The sequence below is a fragment of the Colossoma macropomum genome, unplaced genomic scaffold (assembly GCF_904425465.1).
Source record: "Colossoma macropomum unplaced genomic scaffold, Colossoma_macropomum, whole genome shotgun sequence".
NCBI lineage: Eukaryota > Metazoa > Chordata > Actinopteri > Characiformes > Serrasalmidae > Colossoma > Colossoma macropomum.
The window spans coordinates 49,281,740-49,305,498 of record NW_023494787.1 but is presented as its reverse complement, the minus strand read 5'-3'; the positions used below and the strand labels follow the sequence as shown (position 1 = coordinate 49,305,498).

The 23,759-nt window shown below is 40.5% G+C and overlaps 1 protein-coding gene across 2 annotated transcripts in view; it reads right to left on the bottom strand.

Moving 5' to 3' along the window:
- The window catches only part of ints8 (integrator complex subunit 8), a 28,598-nt gene that overhangs the window by 4,459 nt on the left and 380 nt on the right, over nucleotides 1-23,759 (bottom strand). For both annotated transcript variants that reach the window (XM_036567688.1, XM_036567686.1), the window contains exons 2-24: nucleotides 22,807-22,942; nucleotides 21,108-21,282; nucleotides 19,780-19,920; nucleotides 19,144-19,215; nucleotides 18,908-18,959; nucleotides 17,631-17,813; nucleotides 17,315-17,422; nucleotides 15,846-16,001; nucleotides 13,968-14,068; nucleotides 12,364-12,505; nucleotides 12,167-12,237; nucleotides 10,108-10,283; nucleotides 9,362-9,492; nucleotides 8,009-8,119; nucleotides 7,666-7,870; nucleotides 6,398-6,519; nucleotides 4,267-4,451; nucleotides 3,121-3,154; nucleotides 2,961-3,020; nucleotides 2,787-2,848; nucleotides 2,283-2,401; nucleotides 1,245-1,348; nucleotides 1,014-1,064 (exon numbers count right to left, since the gene is read on the bottom strand). In XM_036567688.1, coding sequence (XP_036423581.1) covers nucleotides 1,014-1,064; nucleotides 1,245-1,348; nucleotides 2,283-2,401; nucleotides 2,787-2,848; nucleotides 2,961-3,020; nucleotides 3,121-3,154; nucleotides 4,267-4,451; nucleotides 6,398-6,519; nucleotides 7,666-7,870; nucleotides 8,009-8,119; nucleotides 9,362-9,492; nucleotides 10,108-10,283; nucleotides 12,167-12,237; nucleotides 12,364-12,505; nucleotides 13,968-14,068; nucleotides 15,846-16,001; nucleotides 17,315-17,422; nucleotides 17,631-17,813; nucleotides 18,908-18,959; nucleotides 19,144-19,215; nucleotides 19,780-19,920; nucleotides 21,108-21,282; nucleotides 22,807-22,936 — 2,691 coding nt within the window. In that variant the 5' untranslated portion in view covers nucleotides 22,937-22,942. The remainder of the gene's footprint in view (nucleotides 1-1,013; nucleotides 1,065-1,244; nucleotides 1,349-2,282; nucleotides 2,402-2,786; nucleotides 2,849-2,960; nucleotides 3,021-3,120; nucleotides 3,155-4,266; nucleotides 4,452-6,397; nucleotides 6,520-7,665; nucleotides 7,871-8,008; nucleotides 8,120-9,361; nucleotides 9,493-10,107; nucleotides 10,284-12,166; nucleotides 12,238-12,363; nucleotides 12,506-13,967; nucleotides 14,069-15,845; nucleotides 16,002-17,314; nucleotides 17,423-17,630; nucleotides 17,814-18,907; nucleotides 18,960-19,143; nucleotides 19,216-19,779; nucleotides 19,921-21,107; nucleotides 21,283-22,806; nucleotides 22,943-23,759) is intronic.

The following is a 23,759-nucleotide window of genomic DNA, read 5'->3' as shown; positions in this document are numbered from 1 at the left end:
CTGTAGATGGTTCTATACAGAACCTTTTTGAAAAGGGGTTCTATATAGCACCAAGAAGGGTTCTTCTACTGTTACAATGTCAAGCTTGTAATAATGAAGAACACTTTTCTCTATATAGAACCATCTACAGCACATTCTCCATCAATTTAAAGAACACTTTCACAATGCAAAGAACCATTTAATCAAGGGTTCTTTGAGTGTTCATGGTTCTTTACAGAACCATTTTCTTTACTGAAAAACCTTGAAGAACCATTGTTCATCAGATTCATCCACTCGGGGAAGGGGTCCGCAGCACAGCCCACGCTACAGAATGTTACATGCTATTACACATTTCCACCAGAGAGGTCTCCAAATCCCCACAACTTACATGGTGTAATAAACAAGTTCTATAACATACAGTTCCAGCCACTGTCTGCAAAAACTGCCAGTTTTTTTGTGATCTCACAAAACCAAAACATTTCAACTAAACAGCAGGCAACAGCAGCTTAGCTCCGCCCATTCACGCTGAAGTTATAAGGACACTTTCAGCCCAGGCTGCTTTTTGAATGAAGCACAATGTAGGGCAACAGAGCTCATTCACATATATCAGTGTATAAGGAATATGGTTATGTTGTATGCAAAAGTTTGGACGCCCCGGTCAGATTCCATGTTTTGTTGATTTTGTACCTGAAAACATGTTAAGACATCCACTACAGAGACACACGTCTGCACATTTTAATGCACAATTACTGTTTATGTGCTGATTTTAACACACTGGGAAAAAACTGGGCTGTACAAAATTTATGGCACATTTTAGATTTCATGCATTTTTTTTTCCAATATATTAATCAAATAACCAGAAAATGTGCACTAAAATTTGCAGAAAATGCCATATTTTTAAATATGTTCTCTGTAGAGAATGTGTTAATCTTATATAGACAACCAACAAAACAAGTTTTAAATTTAAATAATAATAAGTAGAAGAAGAAAACTGTAAAGTCAGACTAAATCTTTAACTCACTGTGCTTTCTTACCTGAGTATGACAGTTGAGTAAAGAGCAGCATTTGATCATTCTCTTCAGAACCTGTAAGAACAGGTTACAGGGTAAGAAGAGCTGTATTTTAGGGTAATTCTGTGTAGCTAAAAACTGAAAGAACAGGCTAAACAAGTTAGATTCTTGGCTGTAAACCTAAAAAGAATTTGTTGCTCTAAACTTGACACAGTGCAGAAGTACAGAAGCGATGTCTGGTGGTGCTGGGCCCACCTGGTCGGTGTAGACATCTGGCGGTACAGGCTTGGTGAAGTAATCTGAGCACACCGTACCTGCCTGTAGGTAGTAGTGCATGGCAGCAGAGTACTGGTTGGTTACTGCTCAGAAAACATGGACAGAAGGGAAAAGAAATGAGTATCAAAGCGATAGTTTGGCAAAAACAAAACCGAATTTTGAAAAATTGGTGGAATTCCCCTTTTCAGTAATCTGTAATAGACTTGATCATGTGGTTTCTATCAATGTATGATACACTACTATCTAGAAATATAGACTAAAGTACATAGCACAGCGAAACTCAGCAGTACTTTTGTCCATGTTTATGAACCACTTCAGATCAAATCACTCTGAAAGGCTTTGTTTATATGTTAAAGGGGAAGACCACCAACTATTTTGCTGTACAGCGCCCTGCATGTACCCCTCCACCAAAACCATATAGGAATATATGCTCATAAATATATGTTTTAGAATGAGGTTTAGTGTGAAATGTAACTTATAGACTCAGTTTTTTTTTTACAGTGGTGGTGATCAGAACCCAGGGTCATGATGTAGTATCTTTCTGTGAGGGAGCTTTTAGAGGTGGACGTCTGGTTCCTATCACCACCACTGAGAACGATTCTGACTCTAGAACAGAGCGTTTCACACCAAACCACTCTGAACGGCTCTGTTTACATCCTAATCGTTTGTTAAAATCAGTAGAATTCCTTCAACAGTGGTTTTGAGGCAAATGCGACAGTTTAGGGACTAATTTGCAAAATGGTCATACGCTTCAATTTGTTCTTAGCCTTATAGCTCCTCAAAACTAAAGAAGCCAACTTCACACACCAAATATGTCTTGGCTGGCTACATCTGGGGTGCAAAAGAGGGAAATCGTGATTTTTTTTTGGCCACATTGTTGGTATAATTCCAGTATGGAAATTTAGTAGAAGTTACAAATAAAAAAAAGCAAGTAGCTCAAAACTGATTGGACAAAGTCAAAACTGATTGGACAAAGATTTCTGAAAGTCCAGATCAATTTTGTTCATTGAAACTTGCCAAAGTAAATGTCGGCTTGGGTGATGAGCCAGGACTGGTTGTTGGGGTTGAGGGTCAGAGCGTAGGTGACCAGCTCCTTCACTGTAACTGCAACAGCCTCCACATCCACAGCCTGAATACTAGAAGCAAACAACAAACATCAATAATCTCATATTTACTGCCTGAATAATACTTTTGGCACATAAGTGTTCCGATTGTAAACACAGAGCAGATTCCCAAAAGTATCCAGACACTCTTAATGAGTGAATCCAGCTATTTCCCTTATCATGAAATGGTTCTTTCGGAGAATGTGCTGTAGATGGTTGTACACAGAACCCTTTTTGGGGATGAGAATTATTTCCCCCTGAGTAATTCTGAATCATTTGTTTGTCCATTCATCTTGAAATTTTCACAAAATGTAAACGACAAGAAAAAAAATGTACATAATTAGAAGTAAAAACAAACAGAGATACAAGGTTTGGTTCTGACAGTGAAGATGTATAAAAAAAGCCAGAAGTGACTTACTTGGCCAGGGAGGACGGCCATATGGACAGATGTTCTGCAGTCACTTCATTCACAATGTCATCCTAGAAGAGACTCATCAGTCACGCTGTGTTTAATGCTTAAAGTCTAGAACTCACATTGTCTAAACTGGTTTAAACTCTTGCTGAGGGGTAAAAACAGATGATCTCCACTTACGCGGACGATACTGTGCAGTCTCACAAAGAGAGAGATGAGGGTGGTCAGCACTAAAGGCTCCTGGACAATAGAACAGTCATCATCACTATTAGCTTATATACTCTCACTGAACAGAGTTCAGACTGAAATCTGAAAGCAGGTAAAAGCTTCACAAACTCACCCTCAGCTTTTTAACAAACGTAATGAATTTACTCCTGAGAGAGAGAGAGAGAGAGAGAGAGAGAGAGAGAGAGGGGGAGAAAGAAAGAGAAAAAAGCAAGACACAGAGAGGAAAAGAAAGAGAAACAGTGAAAGAGCAAAAAAGAGCGAGAGAAAGAAAAAAGAAAAAGAGAAGAGAGAAACGAGAGAAAAGAGAAAAGTGAGACAGATCAGAACGAAAGAGAAACAGAAAGAGAAAGAAAGAGAGAGAGAAAAGAGAAAAAAGAGCAAGGAAGATAGGAAGGGAATGAGAAAAGGATAGAAAGAGAAACAGTGAAAGAGCAAAAAAAGTGAGAGAGAAAGAAAGAATGAGCAAGTCAGAGAAAAGGGAGAGACAGAAAGAGAAACAAAGAAAGAAAAAGAAACAGAAAGAAAGGAAAAGAAACAGAAAGAGAGAGAGAAAGAAAGAAAGAAAGAAAGAAAGAAAGAAAAAGAAAGAAAGAGAGAGAGTGAAAGAGAGAGAGAGAGAAAAAAAAAACCAAAAGAAAAAGGGGGAGAGAGAGAGAGCGAGAGAGAGAGAGAGAGAGAGAGAGAGAGAGCGAGAGCGAGAGAGAGAGATTGATCATGTTGTTACTTCTCAGTTCTATTAAAGAGGTTTTCATCAATAAATTTTCACCCAAACTGTATAAATTGACTCATGGTTCATTACTGGACTTGTGAATGATTGTGTTTTAAAATCAACAGGAAATCTATATTCGTTACCGTCAGATAAAAACACTAACTGATTTTTTCGATTGTCTTTTTTTTATATTTCATTTAAAAATACAAACTGTCTCTTACACTCTGAGATATTTAGTGATGAACAATCCAATAGAAACAGTCCAAAATGACTTATTTTACATAACATTTTACACGAATTTGCATTAAAGGTTTGAAAAGCTGCCATTTTAGAAGTAACAACTTCTTATTCTCCGCCCTCAGTGACACAGAGATACAAAATGTGCAGGTGTTTGTATTATTCCCAAAGTAGTTCTGTGTCAAATCTTTACAAGCGTGATACAGTCGTCCTCAAACGAAATAAAAATGAATGTGAAAAAATGTTTGTATTAAAAAATAACATCCAGAAAAGCTTTAGGAGCAGCACTGTGTGTCTGCTGTGCTCCCTCACCTGGGCAGGATGCCGAGCGAGGAGTCTCTCTGTTTGATGAGGCTGACCCGCCCGTCGTTGGTCCGTTTGTGCTGGCTGGACACGGAGCAGATCTGCACTACCGCCTCCCACAGCTCTTTAGCCGCGCGCCGGCTCTCTTTAGGACCTGGCAGCTCCTTACAGGTGGCGGCCAGCAGCTGCCCCAGCTACACAGCATAACAAACACCGGTCAGCAATAACATTAAAACCCATGTATCTACACTCATCGTCCATTTTATCAGCTCCACTGACCATATAGGAGCACTTTACAGACTGTAGTCCATCTGTTTCTCTACATACTTTGTTACTCTGTTCTTCAATGCTCAGGACCCCCACAGGACCCCCACAGAGCAGTTGTTATTTGAGTGGTGGATCATTCTCAGCACTGCAGTGACATTGACGTGGTGGTGGTGTGTTAGTGTGTGTTGTGCTGGTCTGAGTGGATCAGACACAGCAGTGCTGCTGGAGTTTAAACACTGTGTCCACTCACTGTCCACTCTATTAGACACTCCTACCTTGTCAGTCCACCTTGTAGATGTAAAGTCAGAGCTAGAAACAAACTGTCTAATTTAACACTTAAACTTAACAATTTCTCAGTTGCGTCAAGCTCATATGTAAAAAACCTTGGTGTCATTATAGACCCTGATCTGTCCTTCGACGCACACATAACTAATATTACTAGAACAGCCTTCCTGCATCTCCGCAATATTGCTAAATTGAGAAATGCATTATCTCTACAGGATGCAGAAAAGTTAGTTCATGCATTTATTACTTCAAGGCTAGATTACTGTAACGCCCTGCTGGCTGGATGTCCCAGCAAAAGCGTTAACAAGCTTCAGCTAGTCCAGAACGCTGCAGCCAGAGTTCTTACAAGAACCAGAAAGTTTGACCATATCAGCCCAGTTTTATCAGCCTTACACTGGTTGCCAGTAAAATTTCGGATTGATTATAAAATTCTCTTGCTGACTTATAAAGCACTAAACGGACTCGCCCCGCTGTACCTGAGTGAACTTCTCTCTCACTATGAACCATCCCGCCTACTTAGATCACAAGGTGCTGGCTTACTTTTAGTACCTAGAATTAATAAAGTTACGTCAGGGGGGAGAGCTTTCTCATACAAAGCCCCCCAGCTTTGGAATAGTCTTCCTGTTAATGTTCGGGACTGCTGCTGCTGATGCTGCTGCCTCTGCTGCCTTGATCGGGTGCCACTGCTCACCGTGCAAACCTATACTATAATCTTTATACTAACAATGTTTACTATCCGGTGTCGACCAGAGGAGGATGGGTTCCCCTTCTGAGTCCTGGTTCCTCTCAAGGTTTCTTCCTGTTTCTGTTAGGGAGTTTTTCCTTGCCACTGTCGCCACTGGTGACGCTCATGGGGGCTCGGACCCGGATTTCTTTTTGTAATGCTCATTTCCTTGTAAAGCTGCTTTGTGACAACACCTGTTGTAAAAAGCGCTATATAAATAAACTTTACTTACTTACTTACTTACGATAGCTCATCTGCTGCTGCACAGTTTGTGTCAGTCATCCTCTAGTCCTTCATCAGTGGTCACAGGACGCTGCCCACAGGACGCTGTTGGCTGGATGTTTTTGGTTGGTGGACTATTCTCAGTCCAGCAGTGACACTGAGGTGTTTAAAAACTCCAGCAGCACTGCTGTGTCTTATCTACTCAGACCAGCACAACACACACTAACACACCACCACCACGTCAGTGTCACTGCAGTGTTCCAAATCAGAATTGAAAATGTCAGATTCAATGTGTTTTTGCTGTTCACACTGCCACACACAACACATCTGAGTCACATATGAAGAAAACCATCAGTTAAAGATCAGATCTGACCAAAAAATGTGAATTGAGCGATGAGGCTTGTAATGTGAACATAGCAACTTGTTTTCATGAGAACATGAGGTGTCAATTAAGGCATTTACTCTTTTTCACTTATGTTTATTTGCCTAAATCCACCCAATTAACACTCTGCTTATGTAGTTATCCTGATTATATTACAGTTCTGATGATGGAATAACTGTGACAGGGCCAAATGTACTCCACTCTTCCTTATTTCCAACCACAGCTGGGAAAACATGTGGAATTAGGCATGTCAACTTTACCTTAATGTAAGGGTTGTTATTCACCAGCGCTGTGGGCACCTGCAGTGTGAGATATTCATTTTCTCTCCAGTTCAACATGAAGGCCACACACTCCTCCCCGACGACCTGCCTGAGCGGGATATCTGAAACAGAGGTTCAGAAATACTCGTAGAGTTTGTCCGTACACAGTAATCATATTCCTGAGCAAGTCTGGTGATATATTTTGATATAATTTGTACAAACCATCCTCAGGACTAATTACAGGACATTCCGATTGCTAAGGCCTGAACAATTATTAATTTTTATATTGAAAGAGTGCAATTTTCATACCGTGAAAGCTGCAATTTTACTTGTAACCTACATGATTTAATGTCAAATTTTAAGTGGGGAAATTTGTCTTAACACAGAGCCCATAAACTGGCAGTCTGGCACACCACATTAAGTGTGCAAGTCTATATTTATAAGCAATTACAATTTATATAGAATATTCACTTTTGCTATCATAACACTGGTCAGAAAAATTGCAGTTATTTTCCCCAAATCATTTAGCCCTAGCTAGGGTACATTAATCAGTAACCACACATCTTTCTGTGTAATGTCTAAGGCAGAAGGTCTCACTAGAGGTGGGCAGTATGATGAAATGATATCGTTACAGTGATAAATGTTGTTATTTCAATAAACAATATGCTTTTCTAAGCATATGGTGGATATCGTCAGTGCTTAAAGAACACTGACCGACTGCATGATCCATTACAAAGAGAGCACAATTCATTAGATTTAATGCAGTGCAGTATGTAAAACACTGAATTAAAATAATCAGTTTTCAAATCGCTGAAAGTGCTTCATGTCTGTGTCAAGATATCATGATACATATTGCGATATGTCTTTAAATATTGTGATGTGATATTTTTTCCATATCACCTAACCCACGTCACATTAGCACACCTTGAACATTAGTTTGCGGTAGCTCAAAGCTACACTATGTAAGTTTTGGGGATTTGGAGACCTCTCTGGCGAAAATGTGTAATTGCACGCAATGTGTGGAAGAACATTTTGTAACATTGGACTCCCAAAAGCAGATGAATATTATGACAGAGAGAATTCAAAGAAAACTCAGTCAAAACTTGGTGATGGTCATGTTTACCAAACATTTCAGTGAATTATCTACTATTATCGTCATATCTTCATCAGTAGAACACTGATTTTGAGATAACATGGGACCTAAACATGGAGCTGGACCAGGCATGAGAAGAATGCACTGGAGTGTGTGGTAGCAGGGCTATTCTTACCATGGATCCTCATCTCCAGGTAGCCGCGGACTCTGCTGACCAGGTCAGGAGGGGGTCTCTCTGTGTTGCCCTCGGCGGCCCCGGCCTCGTGGGCTCGCACCTCCAGCAGCAGCATCTCGTTCAGCATGACCTGCCTCAGTTTCGGGGAGAACTCAGTCACCAGCTCCAGGCAAGCTGTGAACAGCTGCCGCCCGTGTACAAAGTCCTGCAAATCCACAAACCATCAGTCTGAATACGTACTTAAGTGTTTTACACCTGCTGTTAGTGTGGGATCAATCCAACCAAACCCCCAGAATAGTCTTTAAATATTATGATCCACGTTTAAGTGGACATGAATACAGACCTTGATGTTTACACAGTGAAGACCCTTCGCCATAAGAATGTACACAAGGTCCCGTGTGAGGTTGTCCTTAATGGCGAGTATGACGTTTATGTAGTCTGATGGAACTTCCCACTGCAGGTAAAACAAACAGGAAAAAATAATAGAGCAGTTTAGTGTAAAGTGTGGCAGAGAAAAGCCAATCTCTGGATAAAAGTGTCTTCTAACTAAAAATGCAGGATTTACAAAACAATCTTATGGATGGTTCAGTCACTTCCATCATAAATCTGCTTCTGCATACTTAAAAGCATCTAAATACTCCTCTCTTACAAAATATTGTTTATTTTGGCAGAACTGTGATGCAATTTCATAAAGTAAATCACATTAGAAAGGCAAGAGCACTCACACCGTATCTGAACGCTGCTTCAACTGAACCAAAATGTCATAGCATAATTATACGACTCATTGTGCTGAACAGTCAGCCGCCTCTTACTTTCAACGTATTACTTTATTTCATTTATGTTATGTAAATAGGCAATAAGGTGGTGATGTGTTTGTTACTCAGTGGTTCGGTGGACCCACCACATTATTCTTTTTTTAAATCAATACAGCCATAAAAATGTATGTAAAAATACCAGATGTTTAAAATATCACATGTCTCCAGCGTAGGGTTCTCCTTTAGCAGCTGTAGCCAGTCAGCAGCCTGTCCATGTGTAATATAAATGTGTAGGGGGTGTAACCCTAACCGTAGTCACTGAAAATGTGTTATTTTATATGTTCTTCACAGAAAATGAGCAAAGGACAAGGAATCTGAGGTTGAAATAAGAATAAATTGCATAATTTTTTTATTTTGGTAAACAATGAAAATGGGTCCCACAGACCCCAAAACCACACATGGTTTAAAATGTCGTTCTGGCTTATTAAAGCAAATAATGTTATTAATGTTGTGACTTAGGCTAGTAAAAAGCACTAGTAATATGATGTGGCTCCTTGGTTATATATAAGCAAACAAACAAACATAAAATGAGGCATGTATAAAGATTAATAATCTGTTTTGTTTTATGTTATATTTGGCAAATAAATAGAAACTGTGCAGTGAAACTTGCAGAAAAATGTCATGTTTAAGTGTGTTCTCTGTAGAGGATGGCTTAACTTATTTTCACTTAGAAATCAACTACAGCGTAAACTGACCAGGGGTGTTCTTTTACATACGTGTGTGTATATCAGCCAGTTTGGCTGCAGAGAAATTAGAATCGCCCATAAACATTTATGAGTACTGCATCCTTACTTTCAATGGACAACTTCAAGAACTCTTCTGGACGAGAGCAACGGAACCTTTGTTACAGATGGAGAACAGATGTTAAATTATGACGCTACCTTGCTGTTGACCCTCCAGAAGGACCTCTCGGCCATGCCGTGGAGCTCAATGAGGATCTGTCTGATCTGTCGTGCATCCAATGAAAGAATCAGCTGCTGCTCCAGCTGACCGATATTTACACTGGCAGAGGCTATTAAACGGGCACAAAACAAACAAACTTCAATCCGCTGTGCAAGTATAACAATTCATCAGGACACAAACCTCTCAAAGGTCCTAAAAATGCTCTGAAATCAGTATAAAAACTGCATCAATAACAAGCATAATCAGGTCTCATCCAATAGTTTTAAGTACACATAACTCTACACTCTTAAAAAGATGGTTCTTCAAAGGTTCTTTAGTAAAGAAAATGGTTCTATATGGAGCCATGAACACTCAAAGAACCTTCTGCATGACTAAATAGGTCTTTGAACCATGAAAGTGTTCTTCAGATTGATGGACAACGTGCCATGGATGGTTCTATATAGAGCCTTTTTTAAAAGCGTTCAATATAGCACCTAAAAGGGTTCCTCTGTTGTTACGATGTCCAGCTTGTAACGATAGAAGAACCCTTTTTAGTGCTATACAGAACCCTTTTCAAAAAGGTTCTATATAGAACCATACAAAACACACTCTCCGTCAATCTGAAGAATGCTTTCATGATGCAAAGAACCCTTTATTCATGCAAAGGGTTCTTTGAGTGTTCATTTTGCTACACAGAACCGTTTTCTTTGCAAAAGAACCATCTTTTTAAGTGTGCAGAACTTGCCAGGGATGTCGTAGAAGGAGGGGAGTGGCTTGGCGCTGAGGTTGACTGTTGCAGATCTTTTCCTCATCTGGTCTAACAGGGTCTTCTTCTCCTCGTCTGTCAGCAGCTCCATGAAGAGCTTATGGGATGACACCATGTAGGCCAGAGGAACTTCCTCCAGCCTCTCACACAAGTTCCTGTACACAAACATTCTCGGGTCAAACTACACTGTTTACATCGGTTCAGTGTAATGCAACAGACTTTAATACTGAGATCTTTCTGAAGATCTAAAGAGTTGCTATGAAGCAGTTTCCTCAGTACGGATGCACCAACAGGAAATGTCAGAGCTGATAACGATAACACCTCGTTTTGGCTGATACAGACACCAATAACCAATAATTGTACTTTGTTTGCATTTTAAAGTCAGCCTGAAATCAAAATGTGCATTTTTCCCCTCGCATGATTCATCACTTAATATCATTTAACCTCTTATTCTCCAGGGTATATTTTGGTTTGTCCATCTGAATTTTCATGACCAAATCGTAAAGCAAATTATTAGTAACTGCATGAAATAAATGTACATTTTTATTTTATTTATTTATTTTTTGTAAAAGTTCCCCTCAAATTAACAGAACATGTGTTTTATGATCACACATATTGCTATATGCTTACAATTTACTGCTGAAAGCAAAAAATCTTAGACGCTCTTCGTATTATTTTATAAAAATAATTTTTACAGAGCAGATCACTGAAGAGACGCCATCTGTTTATAGTTTATAGCCCAGATTTGTGGAAAAATGGGTCGACTTTCAGTAGACAAAAAAAATTGAGCTCAGCTTCTTTAATTATAAGGGTTTAAAATTACATCACCCATCTATTTGACTGGAAAGAAGACAGTTACAGCTCTCATACGATCCCCACCTTCAGAATGTAGCTTATGAAATATGACAGTTATGAAGAATATGACGAAGTGCGTTTTGGAACCACCGGTGGTCTCAAGGAGTTTAAGAAGTTAATCATGCAAAGGGTTCTTTGAGTGTTCATGGTTCTATATAGGACTATTTTCTTTACTAAAGAACCCTTGGTGGTCTCAAAGAGTTGAAAAGGTTAAAAGACAACATTCTTATTTTCCTGTCATCTACTATTAAAACGACGGTACTGCCACCGGCTGGCAGGGAAAACTAACATTAAAACTACACTATGTAGGACTTTTGTTGTTAAACCTGACAGAAATATTGTTACTGAGTGTAGAAAATAAAAACAGGCTAAAATATGGTGAGTGTGCTGCTGCGAGTTTCCCATGTATTGACACATAATATAGCAGCCATTCATATATTGTGCAATATATACTATACTGTTAAGTCCGTTCTTGAGTCAGTTAAATTGTTTACAGCGGTGGTGATAGGAACCAGACATCTGAAGTTTTTAACGCCTCTAAAAGCTTTCTCACAGAAACCTATTACATGAAATGGTTGCTTTACAACAGCTTTGAGAGGTTTTGGCATTACACATTTTTGGAGGGGTACACTGTGAGGCAAGATCGTTCCCAAAGAAAACTTACTATTTCAGATTATCCACTATTTTACCATCATCAACATTCCATATAAGCTCAGAAGACTCGTGTAGGTTCACTGGTGGTTCTGGATGGTAAATAAAATGTCTATATTTGTGTTGTAGTCATGGCGACCCCTGGTTCCTATCACCACCACTGTAAAGTAAGAGCTGGTAAGTTTCTCTACAGTGCGACATTTTGCATCAAACCACTGCATGATAAAGACTTTGTTTATATCTCTAAATTTTGAATAATGGGTGGAATTCCCCTTTTAAGTTCAAATTCCCCAGCTTACTGAGAAACGTTGCTCTGTGAAACAGGCACCAGATTAGATGAATCTGGATTAATAATAAAGTCTGCGAGAAAAAAAGACCTCCAGAACATGCATTTAATGTATCAATACATCTGACCATTTCTGTAAACAAGCTCTTTGTAAAGACATTCTTCTTAATATCTTCTTAATTAACCTAGTAGCAAGGCTTTATGATAAAAACGATAAAAAAATGATTCAAAATAAGGAGTACCCACTTGAGGAAAAGAGCCATTTTCCTTTTGGATGTCTCTGAAGTATGCTCCTTATCTAAAGACTTCGTACACACCTACAAGAAGACAACAGAAAGATTTCATTATTAAGAAAACAGTTTCCTGTCAACAAATAACCCTGAAACATTTGTCAGTAAGTGAGGCGTTCTCTTGTTTACATGATGAAAATGTACAGTTTATACCTCCAGCAGGAAGCTGATGGTGCGTTTGCTGGGCTTGAGCAGAAGCTGCTGGAAGCGAACGCTGAGCACCTGACCCTCCAGAGCATCGCGCACCGCATTACACATGCACAGCTTGTGGCAGACCTCCTCCAGAGCCCTGTCCCTGTTACAAACACACATCGCTGTATGTAGAGGATTGTGCAAAAAGAATAATTTGGCGTAAACAAAATAAAACAGTTTTCCAGATTACCCCAGATGTAGGTGATCAGCCAAGACGAGGCGTCCAAATGTTGTTTCTGTATCTTAAAACTGAGGGAAATATTGCTAACAAACACTAGAAGTCAATAGTCACCCAAATCTTTTCCCTAAATACAACCACAAAACATCACTCAACTTGCTCAAACCATATCCAGGTCTTCACTAAGGTCACTTTTCTGTGTGGACGCAGTACGACTCACTGCGAGCTATAAAAATGAGAGAAACTTCACTGTATAGCTGAAAACTGTTGCAGACACTTATAGCTATAGTAACAAACTAGTAACAACTATAGCTTTGTTCACATTACAAGCCTCACTGCTCAAATCCGATTTTTTGCTCAAATCCGATCTCCCTGACAGGACGGTTCACACTCGTTTAGGTAAGTGACTCAAATCTGTCATTAATGTGACGAACCGGCGTCCTGAAATGACCCTCATGAGCTCATCCTACTCAGTAACGTCACGTGAATGAATCACGTTCATCATCAGCACAAACTAACGAGCAGAACGAGCTTCGCTGAGAAGATCATTAACTCTGATCAGCTCTCAGCTTCATTATTAGAGCGAGACGAAGGAGAAAAAGGTGAGATGAGCTGCTTTTCCACCGTTTACAGGCTTTAACTTCTGTTTGGCGCTGTTGCCATGGTAACATTGAATGATGGCGCACGCGCAGTGGAAAAAAAGCACATGAATTCCGATCTGAGCTTCACATTAAGGTCGCATGGCCACGAATCAGATACGTATCCGATCTAGGACCATATATGAAAGTGACTAAGGTCGGATTTGAAAGGATCAGATTTGTGTCCACACAGCCCTGAAAACATCAGATCTGAGTCACATTAGGGCAAAAAATCAGATTTGTGCCACTTCAGCCTGGTAATGTGAATGTAGCCTATAATACAGGTGAATTTTAACTCCACTTTGTGCACACGTCATGCTGTCACATGGGCGTTTGTGTTTTCTGTTGTTCCTATTTATAAAACATATCTTTATTTAGAAAATTTAACATAAAAGTTATTTATAAAAAGAAATCTGTGGCGTTCCTATGTCTTTGTGATGTAGACTGTTATCTGAAGTGGTTTTCCAGCTACACCATGAGGTTTTGTTTACTTTCATAGCTCACAGTCAGTCATACTGACCACATATCAAGAAGTCTGCATGATCCTAATGCAGACCTGATTGCAGTTTGAGTGGGCCTTGAGAAGTTTTGGGGATGTATTTACAGAAAATATTTGCGCGACTATTGACATCTAGTGTTTGTGAGTTACACGTCAGCCTTGCAGCTCCATGCTAAACTAAAACTGGACACCAAACACATCTTCGCTGATCAAACACTTGAACAGGCGAACAGTAACTGCTGTATCTCACCCTTGTTGAACTCTATGCAGGAGCTCCAGCTGAACTGAGTGTCTGAAATTGTTTGGCAGGCTGTGTGTGACGTTGTCTTTGATGAAGGCATCGATCAAACCCTGCAGCCATAAAAACAGAGGAACATTTAACACAGAGTTGAGACTGGCGCAAACTAAATAAAACAGCTAAAAAAAAATGAAAGCTGTAATTTGGTCAAAAAACAAATTTTAACCATTTTTCCTTTACTCCAATGTAATCAATCAGTCAATCAAAAATACAAAATACATTCAGGCTGATGCTGCTGTTCTACTACTGCCTCACTGCTCCAGTGCAAAACTACCTTTAAGGTAAAAGAAAAATTAATGTTCAAATTCAAGTTGGAAGCATGTTCACCACTGTGATTCATCACCTTTCCTTTTAACAGCATTTAAACATCTGGGGACTGAAGACACAAAATGATCCGGTTTTGAAAGAGGAAATGTTCACCATTCTTCGATCATTAGTCTTCGCTGAGCAGTCATACTAGTATTCTGCAACACACGTTTTCAATAGGGGACAGTTCTGGACTGCAGGCAGGTCAGTCTAGCACTCTTACTGTAATTACGCAGCCATGCTGCTCTAACGTGCAGAATGTGGCTCGGTGTTGTCATGATAAAATAAAGATGAATGACTCTAAAAAAGACGGCATCTAAATGGCAGCATGTGTGTATCTTTCAGTGTTAATGGTGCTTTACAGAGTTTGGCAGGTTAGCCTGCCATGGGCACTAATGTCCACCCCATACCATGGCACACCCTGGCTTCTGACTTGTCACAGCTTTTGTGGAACATGTTGCAGGCAACACTCATCACTTTTAGTATTAGTGTATATTTTCATTTAAAAAAAAACAAAAAAACAACATTGATAGGATAAAACAGTTTTTAGACTGCTCTGATTTATATGCAAATCACTGCTCTGTCTTTACTAGCATTTTACCTACTATCCCAAGTTCTTTGCAACTGGATTTGTATATTTTGCTTACTTATAACATTTGGGTGGACTTATGTACCAAGAACAGTCATAATTCATTGTTACATGACCATTTTCCATTCCTTACATCCCTTTATTCCTTTAGAATTAGGCTTTTTTGTTACTGTGCCTTTAAAACTGATATGCACCGATCAGGCACAACATTATGACCACCTCCTTGTTTCTACTCTCATTGCCCATTTTATCAGCTCCACTTACTATATAGGTGCACTTTGTAATTCTACAGTTACAGACTGTAGTCCATCTGTTTCTCTGATACTTTGTTAAAAACTCCAGCAGCACTGCTGTGTCTGATCCACTCAGACCAGCACAACACACACTAACACACCACCACCACGTCAGTGTTACTGCAGTGCTGAGAATGACCCACCACCCAAATAGCACCTGCTCTGTGGGGGTCCTGTGGGGGGTCCTGACCATTGAAGAACAGAGTAACAAAGTATCAGAGAAACAGATGGACTACAGTCTGTAACTGTAGAACTACAAAGTGCACCTATATAGTAAGTGGAGCTGATAAAATGGACAATGAGCGTAGAAACAAGGAGGCGGTCATAATGTTATGGCTGATCGGTGTATGTAAATGCATTCTGATTGTCATGTATACTCCTTATGCACACTGCTTATAACTTCAGAGTGAACAGGTGGGGCTAAACTGCTGTAGGTCATCATGAAAACAGTGAATTCAAAACACAAAAACATGCTGACATACTATATCAAACTCTTCAATTCAGTTTTCCATGTTATGATCACTTTAAATTCCAATGTCGAAGTAGGATGAGCCGAGTGCAGCCTGATCCACATTCATCATTCAGTTTAAAAGATCAATGACAGCCCCTTTCAATACTCCACCTCCAGAAAACGAGCCTAACCTGGTAGTTCTGAGTCTTGATTAAATTGTTGATGAGGCCGTAGGGGGTGAGCTGACTGTCGCTGGGGTCTGATGACCCAGTCAAGGCCCTGCACGCGCTCCAGTAGCCAGCCAGCCGCTTCTCATCCAGGTGACAGTGTAACGGGTCCGAGCTCAGCTGCAAAAATACATTTACTTCATTTATTGGACAAAAAAAGCTCATTTCTATCGTGGTTATTGATGTATAACACCAAAAACATTGCGATGTACATTACCAACCAGCACACAATACATTTAACACACACACCCAAATAGTTAAGAAGGTAAAAATTAAAAAAAGATACTATATCTTGCAGCCATGTCTTTATTTTCTTACTAAAACTAACAGGATTAGTCACACCCCTTCACACGCAGTCTACTCCCTTCATGCGATCCTGAATACTGAAAAGACTTCTTAGCAAGCATTGTATCAAATCTAACTAAGATCAGCAATATTGCATCTTGTAAAATAGCCTTTCAGGGCCCTATGTCCTATTTTTGGCCTAAGCTTCCATATCTAGCCTAAGTTCCACAATTAACCAGTTTAGTTATCAAAATTGACCTGTACCTACGTGATCTGAGGGATTGAAACCCAGAAGCAATCGAAACATATGTGTATAAATGTTTCAGAAAGTGCTATGGTTTTATTTGAACATCTCTGTTTTGTTTATTATCTTCATTATAATGGCAGCTGTAACAACTAATAAAAATAAAAATGAGAAAAGTGAGAACAGAACTAAAAAAATTAAGCTTCAAAATACAAACAGCGACAAACACTGATGAACAAAAACATTATGACCACTTAGGGATGAAGTAAATAATGCTGTTTATCTCCTAACAACGGTTGTAGAAACGGGCAGGTGACTTCAACAATGGCCTAACTGTAAGATGACTGGCTTGGAGCATCTCCGAAACTTGTGGGGTGCTCCTGGTCAGCAGCGGTGAGTACCTCCTGACAGTGGTGTGAAGAGGAACAAACCACGTGGAGAGAGTGTGATGTTGTAGGCAGCTGGGAAACCCTGGGTCTGGCAATCATGTGGGTGTCACTGAACGCAACTGTAGACGGCAGCGGCCTCTTTCAGCAGGAACTGACCTACTATACTGCACACATTGTCCAGCAATGGTTTGAGGAACAAGATAAAGAGTTGAAATCGCTGCTTTGGCATCCAAATTCCCCAGATCTCAGCCCGATCACCAAGTAGGATGCAAAACAGCTCAACAACGCAACCTGCAGAACTTAAAGGATCTGCTGCTTATGCCTTCAGAGGTCGTGTAGAGTCCATGCTTCGGAGGGTCTCAGTGTTTTGGGGGCACGTGGAGGACCAACTGCTCCATAGGCCATAATGTTTTGGCTCATCAATGTGTGTGTATATATATATATATATATATATATATATATATATATATCTTACACTCACTATGCAGGCACAGAGTATAATTTTTTCCAGTTACCTTTGTTAGCAGTTCCCTTGTTTTGCGGAAGTGCTCTTGGGCCTTCTCATAAGCTGAAGGGTCTGAACAGCCCTGCTGAAAGTAAATTCCTCCTAAATCGTAACGCACCTGTAACACAGAGAGAGTCATCGTGATTTTCTTTATCAAACTCAAAACAGTGGCAAGTACTCTCGATTGACAGTTTGCAAAATAATGGTTGATACGCCTCTCAGCCAATCAGCTCATAATCTCTCTAAAGAAGAAACGCTGATATCTGTGTACGTGCCATTTGCTCCGTCTCTCTCAGGTCAAACATGATTCGTAGGCGATTTCCTACCTGACAGTGCAGCTCGTCGGCACTAATCCGGAGGCCGGCCGTGGAGGACTCCGTCTCCCCGTTGGCTGTGCTGGGATCAGCCGCCAGCAGGTCCAAAGTGTGCAGTGTGTGGATGTAAAAATCCTTCTTAATGTTCAGAGCTCCCTCGAGCACCATTATGGAATCTGTGGCCTGCTCCTTCAGCTGGGGAACAGGGAAGAGTTCAGACAGATGTTCAGGGACAGAGTTCAACTACGTAACATGTCTCAATGGCAAAAGCTGAGGACTATCTGTCTGCCTATCTATCTGTCTCTCTGTCTATCTGTCTCTCTGTCTATCTCTCTCTGTCTGTCTATCTGTCTCTCTGTCTATCTCTCTCTGTCTGTCTATCTGTCTCTCTGTCTATCTCTCTGTCTGTCTATATGTCTCTCTGTCTATCTCTCTCTGTCTGTCTATCTGTCTCTCTGTCTATCTCTCTCTGTCTGTCTATCTGTCTCTCTGTCTATCTCTCTCTGTCTTTCTATCTGTCTCTCTGTCTATCTCTCACTGTCTGTCTATCTGTCTATCTCTGTCTGCCTATCTATCTGTCTCTCTGTCTGTCTGCCTATCTGTCTATCTCTGTCTGCCTCTGTCTGTCTGCCTATCTGTCTCTCCGTCTGTCTGCCTATCTGTCTCTCCGTCTGTCTGCCTATCTGTCTCTCCGTCTGTCTGCCTATCTGTCTCTCCGTCTGTCTGCCTATCTGTCTATCTCTCTATCTCTGTCTCTCTCTATCTGTCTGCCTGCCTGCCTGCCTATCTATCTGTCTCTCTGTCTGTCTGCCTATCTGTCTATCTCTGTCTGCCTCTGTCTGTCTGCCTATCTGTCTCTCCGTCTGTCTGCCTATCTGTCTCTCCGTCTGTCTGCCTATCTGTCTCTCCGTCTGTCTGCCTATCTGTCTCTCCGTCTGTCTGCCTATCTGTCTCTCTCTCTATCTCTGTCTCTCTCTATCTGTCTGCCTGCCTGCCTGCCTATCTGTCTGTCTCTCTGTCTGCCTATCTATCTGTCTCTCTGTCTGTCTGCCATTCTGTCTGCCATTCTGTCTGCCATTCTGTCTATCTCTCTGTCTATCTCTCTGTCTGCCTATCTGTCTCTCCGTCTGCCTATCTGTCTATCTATCTGTCTGTCTGTCTGTCTGTCTGTCTGTCTGTCTGTCTACCACTTCAGCAATCAAATTAGGCAGAAATTTTGAAAAAAGTGTGGAATTCCCCTTTACATATCTGCAAAAGTGCACAGACAAGGTTCGTGTTTGGTGTCTTACCACAGTCAGTATGTTCTCAGTCAGTTCCTTCTCCTGCTGAACCAGATTAATCCTGAAGAAAAACAATATAACAGGAAGTTAAACTGAGAGTAGACCAAAACATCTGTATCAGCTTTTAAACAGATAAAACTCCTAGACTAAACATGAAATTTACTTAGTCAATGGGTGAGAAACTGCCCTTCATAACTGAGTGGGCTGTATACATCAGAGCCAACTGTGAGGTCAGAGATACGCACATGTTGAGCTGGTGAGGTCCGGGTTTCGCCTGTTTCTCAGGAAAGCTGCTCAGCACTATAGTACGGATGGCCCTTTGAACAGGACAGGCAAAAAATGGTTATGTACAAAAACACCTAAAGGTAAATGACAAACTTACAGCATAGTTTAATATTTGTCTACTCCCAGAATATAATGAGTGGTACTGTATAGTGAACAAAACCAAACAGCACTATTCTCATCTTAACCCTTTCCTGCTGAACATCTTAATTTAATATGGTATTAAATTTGTAAAGTGGATTTTTTTGTATTACATTTAATTTTCATACTTTCATGGACTTTATATTGTCCTAATAAAGATCAGTAGACCCCTGTGACCAGCAGACCAGAGCAACACAATAAATTGTCTTAAAAAAAAAAAATCACTTTTTAGCCACACAGCTTGAACAATTGCTCAGACAAGCTCAGAGATAATATGGACCAAAGGAAATGTCAGATATGGACATTACTGGGTGATAAAAGGTTAAACCACAATATAAAAACAGAAAAATTCAGGGATAACACAAAAAATCCAAGGGCTTATTTCCACTGTAGTGCAGCTGGATTAACGAGAAAGCTACAATGAATTTAATCTCTTTTCTCCAGGCTGTCATACTCACCAGCGGTTATAGATCAGAACTGCCATGGCAGTGGTGGGAGGAAGGGTGGACAGATCCAAGTCCACATGTTTCACTCCAGGAGGGACTTTACTGACACACAGCAGCTCGTTCAGTAACATGTTCAGCACTGGAATGGTCAAACTGAAGGCACAATCAGACAGACAGAACACATTAACAAAAACAATATGACAGGACAACTTGGCCTTATGCCCAGTAGCATAAGGCCATGGCCAGCAGACTTTAGCTTCAGCTTTCCAAAGCTAAAACAATCACTTAATCTAAAGCAGGAACGGGCTCTGCATTCCTATTTAGTGGTTACTAGTTATTATCAGACATTAAAGGGCCCATAGCATGGAAAATCTAAACCTTCTTGTTTTTTTTGGTTCACTGACTTATGAACCAGAAGGCTTTGTTCACATTACCAGGTTGAAGTGGCACAAATCTGATTTTTTGCCCTAATGTGACTCAGATCTGACGTTTTCAGGGCTGTGTGGACACGCAGATCTGATCTTTTCAAATCTGACCTGAGCCACTTTGGCTTTGTTCACACAGCAGGTAAAAGAGGCCCAAATCCGATCTTTTTCTGTGTTCTTTGTGCGTCAGTGGCTACGTTCACATTACAAGCCTCGCTGCTAAATCCGATTTTTTGCTCTGACACGATGGTTCACACTCGTTTAGGTAAGTGATTCAAATCTGTCATTAATGTGACGAACCGGCATCCTGAAATGACCCTCATGTGCACATCCTACTCAGTAACGTCACGTGAATGAATCACGTGCATCATCAGCACAAACTAACGAGCAGAACGAGCTTTTCTATCTCAGAGCGACGCAGAGAAACCTGTTCATGAATTTGTTACAGCAGAGTTGATCACTGTAATGATCTTCTTACTGGAATTCCTAAGAAAACAATACAACCCTTACAACTCCTACAAAATGCAAGCTGTAAATTCAAGTTGCTACTAGTTTTTAAACCTCCAAACGACCTTAAAGCACCACTTTCATCACAGAATGTCTGTTCATGTTCCAGCATGAGATCTTAGACCTGCAGATACTGACCTTCTACAAACACATTCTGCAAAATACAGAAAACGTGGAGAGACTCATTCGGTTATTCTGCTTCTAAACTGTGGAGCTCAGTTCACCTTTTATGACACAGTCAAGCTCAGAGCTCACTTTTAAGAAGCATCTATAAACGCAGCTCTTTATACCCATAATTTCATCATCAGCTTTCTATGAAGCCCTTTGAGCTGCGCTCTACAAATAAAGATATGATAATTATTAGAATTGTTAACACACAGTCTCTGGTCGACTGCTGCCAGCACCCACCCTTTCTCCAGCACGTCCAGGTCCCATCTGAGGTGTGCAGCCACCTTGAGAGCGAGCAGCTTCAGGGTGCGGTTCCTCCGGTTATCCGCAGGTGGCTGGACAAGGTTCTGCTCATTCACAGAAGGCTTGGAGGCTTGTTCCAGGAACTGGATGACCAGCTGCACTGGAGAAGGATCTGTTTGGCAGCAGTAAAAAGAGGCTCTTACAAGTGACTGATGACTGTAATACTGACACATTTAAGCAGAGCAAATCACTAAAGCCAAACACAGTGTACAGAGTCCAGCAGAACAGCTTAGAAGATCCACATAAATCCTGCATTCTCTTGGTGATGCTATGGAGGTAGTTTCCTCCTCAGGTTCACACTCTGAGGGGAAGATCCTTGGTAGGTAGGCTATTGTGTGACATTCTGACCTCTATCACATGTCAGAGAAGCCAGAGGAGTTCCCCGATAAAACTTCTCAGCGCATTCAGCATCTATCAGCGCACTACTGAAAAACGATGGTTCTTCAAGGGTTCTTTAGTAAATAAAATAGTCCTATATAGAACCATGAACACTCAAAGAACCCTTTGCATGATTAACCTCTTAAACTCCTTGAGACCACCGGTGGTTCCAAAACGCACTTCGTCATATTCTTCATATCTTTCATATTTCAAAAGCTACATTCTGAAGGTGGGGGTCATATGAGAGCTGTAACTGTCTTCTGTCCAGTCAAATAGATGGGTGATGTAATTTTAAACCCTTATAATACAAGAAGCTCTACTGAAAGTCGACCCATTTTTCCACAAATCTGGGCTATAAACTATAAACAGATGGCGTCTCTTCAGTGATCTGCTCTGTAAAAACTATTTTTATAAAATAATACAAAGGGCGTCTAAGATTTTTGGCTTTCAGCAGTAAATTGTAAGCATTTAGCAATATGTGTGATCATAAAACACATGTTCTGTTAATTTGAAGGGAGCTTTTAAAAAAAAGTTTACATTTATTTCATGCAGTTACTGAATAATTTGTAAATTCAGATGGACAAACCAAAATATACCCTGAGAATAAGAGGTTAAAGGGTTCTTTATATCATGAAAGGGTTCTTCAGATTAATGGAGAACGTGCTACAGATGGTTCTATATAAAAACCTAAAAAAAAAAAAACATTCTGTTATTGCTCTGATGTTAAGCTCGTAACCACAGAAGGACCCTTTTGGTGCTTTATAGAATCCTTTTAAAAAGGTTCTATAAAAAAAAAAACATACACATGTTCTCAATCAATGTGAAGAACCATTTCATGATGCAAAGAACCCTTTAATCATGCAAAGTGTTCATGGTTCTACATAGAATCATTTTTTTTTTTTACTAAAGAACCCTTGAAGAACCATCTTTTTTTAAGTGTGTATAGGAACTGAGGTTCTATTCTTCTCTCTTTAGATCCTTTTGGTTTATAATAAAATGCTGAAGTTCCAAAGTGGAAGGTGTGAGCAGCCGTAAAGCTGTCCAGGGGCCGGACTTACGAAGTATTATTATATAAGAAGTTCATAAGAATGTTCTTAAATGCAGTTCTCAAAAAAACTTACAAAGTTTTCAAATATTCTCTTACGATTATCAGAATTATTTTCTTAAGACTTTCTTAGGATTATCGTGATTGTTTTGTGATGTAGGCTCTGGTCCACTTTACAGCTTACGAAGCGAAATACAGCGTAATAAAAGTGACCTGGGTTGGATTTCTGCAAATGCTGCTCCAGTAAGGAGGGGTCCAGGAGAAACTCGAACCAGGACGTCTGTGGGGGTGTGCTGGGCCGGCTGCCGCTCACAGCCTCTCGGTCCGCGGCTTCGGCGCTCATCTTCACCTGGGGGTGAAAGACACAAAACCTCCATAACCCGACAAAGCACCAAAATACTATGGAGCACAGCCATGCAGAGGAGAAATCTGACTTTAAAGGGGAACTCCACCAAAAACTTCCGCATGACTAAATAGTTCAGATGTAAATAAAGTCATTCAGAGTGGTTTGGTGTGAAACGCTCCGTTCCTGAGAAACATACCAAGGCAGAATTGTTCACAGTGGTGGTGATAGGAACCAGACATCCACCTCTAAAAGCTCCCTCACAGAAAGTTACTACCTGAAATGGTCATGAATTCACTGCCTGATGACTGAGACACTGTTTTGTGACAATTTTGACATATGACTTTGTGCTACAGTGTATTTCCACCATTCCCCTAACAGCAAGAGGATAGTGAACCATTGTCGGGCCACTGATGGCAGAGCTGGTGGTCCACTGGCAAAACAGTAATCTGGGTGGTCCGAGGGGGGACCAGCAGTGGCAAACAGTCAGTGGGGTGCTGACCTTATCAAGCCAGCGGACCGATATATGCTCGCTGTCTGGGTTGACATTCATAAACATTGCTCAGAAGACTCATGTAGGGTCACTGGTGGTTTTGGATAGTAAATAAAATGTCTATATTTGTGTTGTAGTCATGGCGACCCCTGGTTCCTATCACCACCACTGTAAAGAAATCTGAACCATTTCACACCAAACCAAACATCTCACACTGAATTATGAAGGTTTTTTTTTTAAACGGTGGAATTCCTCTTTAAGTTTAACCACCATGCAGAGTTCAATGACCAAAAACGGAGCAACTGGGCAGATGACTGCAGCACCATTTAA